At 31.8% G+C, this 10,866-nt stretch overlaps 2 protein-coding genes across 2 annotated transcripts; both read left to right on the plus strand.

The window, feature by feature from the left end:
• Nucleotides 1-346: 346 nt before the first annotated feature.
• LOC135957817 (tabinhibitin 4-like) lies at nt 347-9,163 on the plus strand. Its single transcript, XM_065508620.1, has 2 exons — nt 347-1,450; nt 8,835-9,163. Exons 1-2 carry the CDS (start codon nt 528-530, stop codon nt 9,124-9,126), a joined length of 1,215 nt encoding a protein of 404 aa, XP_065364692.1. The 5' UTR covers nt 347-527; the 3' UTR covers nt 9,127-9,163.
• Nucleotides 9,164-9,448: 285 nt separating this feature from the next.
• On the plus strand, nt 9,449-10,392 carry LOC135958475 (antigen 5 like allergen Cul n 1-like). The gene is made up of 3 exons (XM_065509382.1): nt 9,449-9,580; nt 9,647-10,032; nt 10,140-10,392. Exons 1-3 carry the CDS (start codon nt 9,449-9,451, stop codon nt 10,390-10,392), a joined length of 771 nt encoding a protein of 256 aa, XP_065365454.1.
• Nucleotides 10,393-10,866: the final 474 nt, after the last annotated feature.

A 10,866-nucleotide genomic window follows, 5' to 3' on the forward strand; every position in this document is an offset into this window, starting at 1 on the left:
CGCTTTCAAAGGGTCTGTGGTGTAAAATTTGTCTTGAAATCCTATAAATTAATAAATGTATCTTAATTCATTTAAACAAATTTCATCAAAGTTTTAACACCGTTTTTAATTGTTAACTTTTTTAACCAACAACCTAAAAATCTATCAATCTTAATAAAATTCTAAAAAAAAAAAACAATATACACTTTCTCTGCCTAAGCAACAAATGTTGCTGGCAACATGTTGCCCACAACAAATTGGCAACCAAATAATAGCAAAAATCACACTGAAATGGAATTGAAAATAGTTTTTTCTATATTATTAGAAAGATTGCATGAATGCAAAATCAGTTAGTATTTGGCTGAAGCCATAGAATGATCGTTGAACGGTTTATTAGTTACGAATATCTATAAGCAAAAATACAAACAAACAAAAATCAAATAACACAAAAGAATAATTATAAAAATTTCAAAATCTATTCATAAATTTAAATAATAGTGAGAATCTATAGAACACAAACAAAAAGCACACAATTTTAAAAACGATTAATGATAAAAATGAGAATATTAATAACAATAGTTTTAACAGTTGGCTTCATCTCGTCGTTACAAGTGACAGCACAGGAAAATACTAAAAATGTAACTGAAGTTTCAAATTCAAATAAAACGGATGCTATATTAATTGCAACAAATGTTACGGATACCTTAATGCAAACATCAACTACTATTAAAAATGAAATCAATACGGAAAGTTTAGACCCCAGCACAGCTTCTCCCCCTACAATAACATCATCTTTAACAACTGAAAGAATAAATTACACTACTACAACGTCATCACCCTCAACATGGTCTACCTTGCCACTTACACCTGCAACTGAAGCAACAACCACTTCATCATCATCATCACAGACTCCTTTGATACCTTCTCCATCAACAACCGAAACAGCAACAACAACAGCACAACCTACTCCTCAAGATACTCCAATTTCGAATCAATACTGTGCCCCCTCATTGTGTGAATTCTATAATGGCACCCATACGAATACAAAACCTCATATTGCTTGCAAAAATCGTGGTAATTTCAGTCCGGCTTGTGGTTCACAACCGCATCTCTTGAAAATGAGCGAACGACGACGTAATCTCATTTTAGATTTACATAATTTGGCACGTTCACGTATTGCATCCGGCCAAGTGGATGGCTATAAGTCGGCATCTCATATGCCACAACTTAAATGGGACAATGAATTAGAGTATTTAGCTGGGTTGCATGTGAAACGTTGCAGATTTGAGCATGATTTATGCCACAATACGCCGCGTTACCCCTACAGTGGTCAGAATATTGGTTATTTCTGGAAAGGCGCTAATATCACATCGCATTCGAAACGTATGAAGAATTTCATTGTCAATTGGTATAAGGAGCATAAGGAGGCAAATCAAACATTCATTGATTCATTTCATTTGCATCCAGATAAGTAAGTTTATTATTTGCTTTCGTTTTTGTAACAGTAGATAAATTTTGTCGTATATCGTATGTGTCGACACATGTTGGATTTTGTAATGTTTGAACAATTATGAAATTTATAGAGGGTCATTTATGTCCGGCCATATGATAGTAACTCTCTGTTTAAACAAAATTACATTAAAACTCAATTAGAATACTGCAAAATGTTTCAACCCAAAAGATTATAACAATATTCTATTGGATACTTAATATACATATCGTCTAACCTAAAATACAATTTTACAGGAGAGACAAACAACCTAATAACACTCTGCTACAAAATGACACTTTTTGTCAGAACTTGAAAAGCGACCTAATGGGGGTTGTAGGCTTAGGTGAGGACATACTAAAACCGTTTTCAAAGATTTTGAAACACCCTCAAAATTTTGAGATATTTTAAAAAACTGTTTTAGGGTAGGTCGTAGCACTTTAGTACCTCTAACTCACACATTTTTAGACCGATTTCAAAATTTTAAACAATTATGGATAGACAAAGTTTTTATAAAAAGTTTTGCTTTATTTTTTATTTTTTTAATAATTTTTCAAATTAATTAATTTTTTTCTATAAAAACCTATTATTTTTTGCACAGTGTTTTAAAGACAACTTTATATGGGAAAAAATGAGATATTACTTGTTAAAATCGGTTTATGTTTGCAAAAGTTATTAAACTTTTTTGAAAAAAGTTCGAAAAAGTTTACCTTGTAAATTCAAAATTTTACAAATATTTCTACAGTTTTTTTATTGTTTCCCGTAAATTTATTGTCGGGAATTCCCGGGAAAAAATTTTAAATTTCGGGAAATTTAAATTTAAATAAAAACAAGTAAGAAAGTATGGTCGGTCAAGCCCGACCATATAATACCCTACACCAAGTAAATGAGTAAAAATATTTTTCTTTTAAAATATCAATAATTTATATTTTTGAGTGATTTTTGGAAGTGGGCCTTATATGGGAGCTATGACCAATTATGGACCGATCACCATAAAATTAGGTCGTGTGATTTATGTCTATATTAAAGTTAACTATGTTGAATTTTGTGTGTATACCAACATTTTTAAGCGATTTATGCACTTTAAAGTGATTTTCGGAAGCGGGTCTATATGGGAGCTATGACTAATTATGGACCGATCGTAACAAAATTTGGTGACATGAATTTTGTATATATAAAACTTATTTGGAGCGAAATTTGTGTAGATACATAGATAAATTAAACATTTATGACCGATAAAGTCCAATTTCGAGGGCACATTTGTATGGGGGCTAGGTGAAATAATGGACCGATTTTAGCCAGTTTCAATAGGCTTGGTCCTTGGGCCGAAAAAGTAATATGTACCAAATTTGATCGAAATATCTTCAAAATTGCGACCTGTACTCTGCGCACAAGGTTTACATGGACAGCCAGCCAGCCAGCCAGCCAGCCAACCAGACGGACGGACGGACGGACATCGTTTAATCGACTCAGAAAGTGATTCTAAGTCGATCGGTATACTTTAAGGTGGGTGTTAGACTAATATTTTTGGGTGTTACAAACATCTGCACAAACGCATAATACCCTCCCCACTATTGTGGTGTAGGGTATAACAAGTAAGAAAGTATGGTCGGTCAAGCCCGACTATATAATACCCTACACTAAGTAAAATAGCAAAAACATTTTTCTTTTAAAACTTCAATAATTTATATTTTTGAGTGATTTTCGGAAGTGGGCCTTATATGGGGGCTATGACCAATAATGGACCGATCAACATGAAATTAGTTCGTGTGATTTATGTCTACATGAAAGTTTACTATGTTGAATTTTGTGAGTATACCAACATTTTTAAGCGATTTATGCACGTTAAAGTGATTTTCGGAAGCGGGTCTATATGGGAGCTATGACTAATTATGGACCGATCGTAACAAAATTTGGTGACATGAATTTTGTATATATAAAACTTATTTGGAGCGCAATTTGTAGAGATACATTTATAAATTAAACATTTATGACCGATAAAGTCCAATTTCGAGAGAACATTTGTATGGGGGCTAGATGAAATAATGGACCGATTTCAGCCAGTTTCAATAGGCTTGGTCCTTGGGCCGAAAAAATAACATGTACCAAATTTTATTGAAATATCTTCAAAATTGCGACCTGTACTCTGCGCACAAGGTTTACATGGACAGCCAGCCAGCCAACCAGACGGACGGACGGACATCGTTTAATCGACTCAGAAAGTGATTCTAAGTCGATCGGTATACTTTAAGGTGGGTGTTAGACTAATATTTTTGGGCGTTACAAACATCTGCACAAACTCATAATACCCTCCCCACTATGGTGGTGTAGGGTATAAACACTTCAATATTTTTAAATTTAACATCTTTGTTTGATGAAGAGCTTGTTCCAAATTTATAAATATTAATAGAAGCAATAAGCCGAAATGAAACCATATTGCTGATTGGAGATGCTACAGAGCCGTTCATGTAAAAAAAACATTGATGTTGATTGCCATTCGATTCATCATTAATTCACATCGATGTTATTCGATGCATCAATTAAAAAAAACATCGATGTTTGGGATACATCGTATTTATTCTAACTGGAACTAAACAATATTAATTGAATAACTAAAAGTTTAATTAATTTAACAAATAGAATAGGAATTGTTTATTTCATGAGGCATTTTTTTATTAAATTCAATATTATTACATTATTAAGGACCTAATTGTGTAAAACATCAAACATACAAAAAGAACTTACATTACTGATTACTACCATGAAATACCAAGAGAACTTTTTTCACAATAAAAATATATTTCAGATTTTTTCTGCAGACGCGTCGATGACGCTTTATAAAAATAAAGTATGTTTATTACTAATTTAAAAACAAATAAAGGTTTTAAAAAAGTTTTAGAAATCATTCTTAGAGGGTTTTTGTTTAAAAACATTATCACTGCATTAAGTGAGTTGCAATTATCTACTTACGATGCATCGAATAAAAAACATCGATGTATCGATTAACATCGTATGATACGATACATCCACATTTAAAGCTGTTATCTATAAATTCTACGCTTTTTAATTAAATCAAGTATTCATTTGCTCAAAAACAAAATGTCTTGATATTTTCTATTGAATTTTGAGTTTTGAATTTGATTATTTTGACAATTGAATGTACAATTTTCGTTATTGGTAGTATTTCAAATACAAAAATTATTGAATAGATAATTTTCGTAATTGAAAACACATTTTTGTTATTTTTTGTGTGTTTCAATTATGAAAATTATCTATTCAATAATTTTTGTATTTGAAATTCAACCAATAACGAAAATTGTATATTCAATTGTCAAAATAATCAAATTCAAAACTCAAAATTCAATAGAAAATAACAAGAAATTTTGTTTTTGAGCAAATGAATACTTGAGTTAGTTATGAAATAATTGAAACCAGTTCAATATGGGATATATGTTTGAATTGAAATATCATTTTTTCTGTGTAGAAGGTAAGACTTAGGAGAATGAAATTTTCCTGAAATATTATTAGTTGATCATAAACGTTTGGTATGAAAAATGGGAGGAGAAAACTTCCAAAAAAGTTGATATTTTTCAAAAATGTTTTGCTAATTTCTTTAAATATATTGAATAAAATTCCAAATAAAATGTTGCACTCGTTGTTCCTATGATAAAAGGTCATGATCTTTTGAAAATGGTAAGAATCGTTCCATGATTTCTCCCAACCCCCATATAAATTTAGCCCGCAATATGAAATATCTGGTAAACTTTAACTGTGAAAGCAGCAAAACATCGGTACCATTGCGCACAGCTTGGCTGAAAATGGGCGGAATTGGATAAATGGGGGTGGCACCAGCCGTACAAAAGGTAGGGTCACACATGGCAAATATTTGCTCAAAAAAGCGTAACCACTTTTTAGCACAATTGTTTTTACAATTGTTTTGTAAGATCAAACAGCTTCAAATAAACTAAAACTATTTTTATACCCTACACCACCATAGTGGGGAGGGTATTATGCGTTTGTGCAGATGTTTGTAACGCCCAAAAATATTAGTCTAACACCCACCTCAAAGTCGATTAAACGATGTCCGTCCGTCCATCCGTCTGGTCGGCTGGCTGGCTGTCCATGTAAACCTTGTGCGCAGAGTACAGGTCGCAATTTTGAAGATATTTCGGTCAAATTTGGTACATATTATTTTTTCGGCCCAAGGACCAAGCTTATTGAAACTGGCTGAAATCGGACCATTATTTCACCAGTCCCCACACAAATGTCTTTCCGAAATTGGACTTTATCGGTCATAAATGTTTAATTTATAAATGTATCTCCACAAATTGCGCTCCAAATAAGTTTTATATATACAAAATTCATGTCACCAAATTTTGTTACGATCGGTCCATAATTAGTCATAGCTCCCATATAGACCCGCTTCCGAAAATCACTTTAACGTGCATAAATCGCTTAAAAACGTTGGTGTAATCACAAAATTCAACATAGTAAACTTTCATATAGACACAAATCGCACGACCTAATTTCCTGGTGATCGGTCCATAATTGGTCATAGCCCCCATATAAGGTCCACTTCCGAAAATCTCTCAAAAATATAAATTTTTGAAATTTTAAAAGAATAATGTTTTTGCTCTTTTACTTAGTGTATGGTATTATATGGTCGGGCTTGACCGACCATACTTTCTTACTTGTTTTTGTTTTGAATCATCCAAACCACTTAATAAAATATATAATTCAAATATATTTTATTAAGTGGTTACGTATTTTTCGTCAAATATTTGTCATGTGTGACACTACCTTAAGTAAATTGCTATTTTCGAATGTCTTCAAACTTTATACGAATCAATTTCTTATCAGTACATGAAGTCTATCCAAGTGGATTAGTATACAGCATATACATTAGGGTGACCCTAAATAAACGAAAGTTGGATTTTTGCCAGTCTCAAGTTTGGTGAACATTGGTAAAAAAAATCATCCTGAACAAATTTTAGGTAATTCGGTTGGGGTTAAGGAGTGCCGCAAGCCCTCTGAAGTTTTGGGATGCATTTACAAGGGGAAAATGCAATTTTTTCAGTTTTTATAAAAATTTTGGCATTAAAAAATTACTTTTGCAATCTAATTTAAAAGAATAGAAATGTGTACGTAATTGTCGTTCTAGTGAGACATAATAAACAGAAATTGGTTAAAAAATGTTAAAGTTAAAAAAAAACAAGTAAGAGAGCTATATTCGGCTGTGCCGAATCTTATATACCCTTCACCAAATTATACTTAAAAATATTTTTTTTTTAAACATTTTTATTTAAACAAAATCAAAATTTTTTTTTTAATGTTTTAAAATTTTTTTTTTCCAAATTGTTTTTTTAAAAAAAGTTTTTTCAAAATTTTTTTTTTTAAATTTCTTTAATTAATTTTTTTGGAAAAAGAATTTATGACAAAAAAAAAATTTTTGATGAAAAAAAAATTCGGGTTAAAAAGTATTTTTTCCGATTTTGACCCATTGTATGCAATGGTCTTTGAAATATCTATCATTACATATCCATATGTTCTATTTTTTTCCTTATATCTCAGCCATTTGTGGACCGATAGCGACCGAACCGGAAGAATTTCGGAGATATTGATGTATGAATCGTGTATGTAAGTTATTTGGGGGCTTCGGAAAGTTGATTTCAACACACTGACGGGCAGACGGACATGGCTATATCGATTCCGCTATCTATAACGATCCAGAATATATATACTTTATGGGGTCGCAAATGAAAAATGTGGAAATTACAAACGGAATGACAAACTTATATATACCATTGCCACTCATGGTGAAGGGTATAAAAATCGCCAGGCCACTAGAACAAGAAATGTAGGAACAAAATTAACATATTTGGAGAAATATTAAAATAAAAGCTTATTTTTCAAAGTTTCAAAACTCCAATTTCAAATTTTTAAAAATTTTGTTAAAAAATTCCAGAATTTTTTGATCATCACTTTGGGATTAATTGAGAACATAATATGGAATGAAAATATGAAAAAATTATGACAATACCTCCTATAGTTATTCCATACATGCGATTTAAATTTTGCGATTTTTCAATATTTGGAATTTCTCATGGAAAGATAGCGAAATGTTATATATTTTTCGACCGATTTTGATGAAACTTAAGAAAAATATAAAACAAAGCCTATGAAATTAAGTCGTGTGATTTATGTCTGTATGCACGTTAAAGTGATTTTTGGAAGCGGGTCTATATGGGAGCTATGAATAATTATGGACCGATCGTAACAAAATTTGGTGACATGAATTTTATAAAGTCTATGGGACACTATGGTGGTGTAGGGTATAAAAACATTAAAATTAGCACCATTCACATTGACTATATTTTTCGTGATTTTAAAAGTTGAGTGTCATATTATTGAGAATAAATGACCTTTCAAAATGACATATAAGTTCTTAAGCACAAAATCCCTCATTTTTAAGTCATACACCCAATATTTTAAATGACATAGTCTACCTACTAAAATAACAATCATCCTATTATATATTTTTCTCTCCATTAAACCTCTTGGGAGCATTTAGCGCCCACAAAGCCTCTCCATCTTATACGATTTGTTGCAGTTGTTTTTCGCGTATTTCCCATGTAAGATTGCGCTGTCCTGCCATAAGATCCAGTCTATTTTTGCCTTGTGATAGTTTCATTAATCGGTTGTTGTTCCAGCTAAGTAGATGATTGGTCTGCTGTAGCTGGTCTAGGATAATGGGGCTGTTATCTGTCGTTGCCTAGAAACAACGCCCTCTGTATATTTGGTGTAGTAGTGGGGAACCTTGATAATTCTTTGATTCTTAGCTTCTGGTGAAAATAATAAATTTTTAAAGTTTCTCCTAAACCTCATTTTAAGCTAACTATTCGGACCAACCATAGCACGATATTGCAATATCTTGTAATGTCACAGTATTGTACATTTAATTACCTTCCCAAAGTCATCAAACACAAGTATTCCCGGTCAATCCCTTGCAGGTCAATCGCATTTATCAAGGTCGTTCCAAAATGTACGAGTATAGTTTTCTAAAATACTGTTATCTTTTCCAGACTGGGTATTTCATATTCTGTCCAGGTCCATATTAAAGGTCTGCTTTCTTGTACGAACTACTTGTAATTGATTAGATTTGAACATTGTTTTATTAAACTGATCTTGACCAAGACCTTTTACTACCTTAGCGAAAACTCTCTATTGGGATCCTGATTGTGTTGTGATCTTGCCTTCTTCAGAGTTTTTTTTGTGAGGATTAAATAAAAAATAACAAATATAATAGAATTTCGAGAGCCTTCATAAAAAATCTTTCTCTAATGAATATATTTTTTTATAATTTCAGAAAAGTAATCGGTCATTTCACCGCAATGGTTGGCGATCGTGTCCATCATGTCGGCTGTGCTACCATACGTTTTTATGAATCAAATTTAACCAAAATCTTAATGACATGCAACTACGACTACAATAACTTTTCGGATGAGCCCGTCTATCAGACGGGACCGACAGCGTCGAAATGTGGCTACAAGATTAGCGAAAAATTTCCGGGACTTTGTGATTGGAAGCAGCCAACATATGAATATGAACCGGAGCAAGAAGAAAACGAAAATAGTAGTAATTTAGTATTTATTAAGTAGTTAATTGTTTTATACTTTAGTATTATTGTTAAATATTTAGAAATAAGAATAAATTTAGTTAAAATGAATTAAGACTTTAATAACAGATGTTTAATGGAAATAGTTCAGTTGCATTTTAGGCCAACATTAAGTGCATCTGTATTTGATGTGTAAGTAAATAAATATTGGAATTTTACAATTGTTTAAACAATTTTAAATTTGTTCAAACAATTGTTTAAACATCATTAAGATTCTTTAAGAAAAAACATCATCAAACATTTCAATAAAATGATAAGTGCATCAATTATATAGTTAGTTTAAACTTTCACCTTTAACTATCAATATGTATCAACTCAAGATAGTTTTTGCTATTTTACTAACAATTTGTATAATCGAGGCCACAAGGTCCCAAACAAATTATTGTAGCGCTAATCTATGTAAAGGAGATAAACATGTTGCCTGTAATAATAAGGGAGTAAGTTAAAGTCAAGGAACTTTAAAAAATTAAAATTTAATAGGTTTTTTTTAAATCTACTTTAAGAAATTTGCTGCAGCTTGTTCCAAAAATGCCAAAATTATTCGTATAACACCAAAATTGCGTCAAAGAATTGTCCACAAACACAATTCTCTGCGAAATCGTGTAGCTAATGGAGGCGTTAACGGTTACAAAGGCGCCGTTCGTATGGCTACGATGCGTTGGAGTCCCCAATTGGCTAAACTGGCCGAGTACAATGTTAAGCAGTGTAAAATGAACCATGACAAATGTCACAATACAAATAAGTTCCATTATGCTGGTCAAAATGTGGCAAAAAATTCATGGAGTGGCCAGAAAAGATCGGTTGGAACTGTGCTTACGGAGCAGATTCAGTCATGGTTTTCGGAAAATAAAAAATGTTCTATGAATGCGATGAGGAATTTGAAGGATATGTAAGTTTAATAAAAACATCTTAAATTCTGTCAGAGTTTAAATCATATTTAATACATTCAATAGTCTTTTTAAGCCTCTTTTAATAATATTTAATTTTCAATTTCAGTTCTAGCTGTGGCCACTTTACCGCCATGGTTCAGGAGAAAAACATCGCTGTCGGTTGTGCAATCTTACGTCAAACCGTAAATGGCCAAATTATGCAGTTAATGACCTGTAATTATGCCTATACGAATATCATTGGTAAGCCTGTCTATAGAGATGGTAAAACGGCCTCCAAATGTACAACTGGCCGAAATCCTCGGTTCAAGGCGTTATGTTCCTTCCGAGAAAATTATAAACTTAAGAGTACTAATTTTTAAGTCAGTAAATATATGATTGAATTTGAACAATAAAGAAAAAATTAATAAAGAACAAGTAACAAATTATTGTAAACTTTGGATCGAGTCAAAAAATATATTTGGACTAAACATATTTGTTATTATCGCCTCTGTCACAGAATTCCATTCTGATCAAAAAGGGAATTAATAATTCATAACGCCATCACCAATTTCCGCTTACGTCTAATGAAGAGTTTCTTCCAAATCGACCTATAACATCTTATTGGAAGCCGGAATTCCCGAACTCAACTGCTGAGTTTTATTGTCTGCACCAAAATCCACCTTGAATTTTGTTTGGTACTCCATCATGTATTCAATATAAATTATGGAAAGACTGGTCGATATCTATGTCAGGAACATATACTTCAAAATTTTAAATATTTTTAGGTAAACAAAATTTATTTTTTTTCCAGTTGTTTTTTCATTTTTTTTTCGATTGTTATTTCAAATATTTTT

The sequence above is a fragment of the Calliphora vicina genome, chromosome 4 (genome assembly GCF_958450345.1).
Source record: "Calliphora vicina chromosome 4, idCalVici1.1, whole genome shotgun sequence".
Lineage (NCBI taxonomy): Eukaryota > Metazoa > Arthropoda > Insecta > Diptera > Calliphoridae > Calliphora > Calliphora vicina.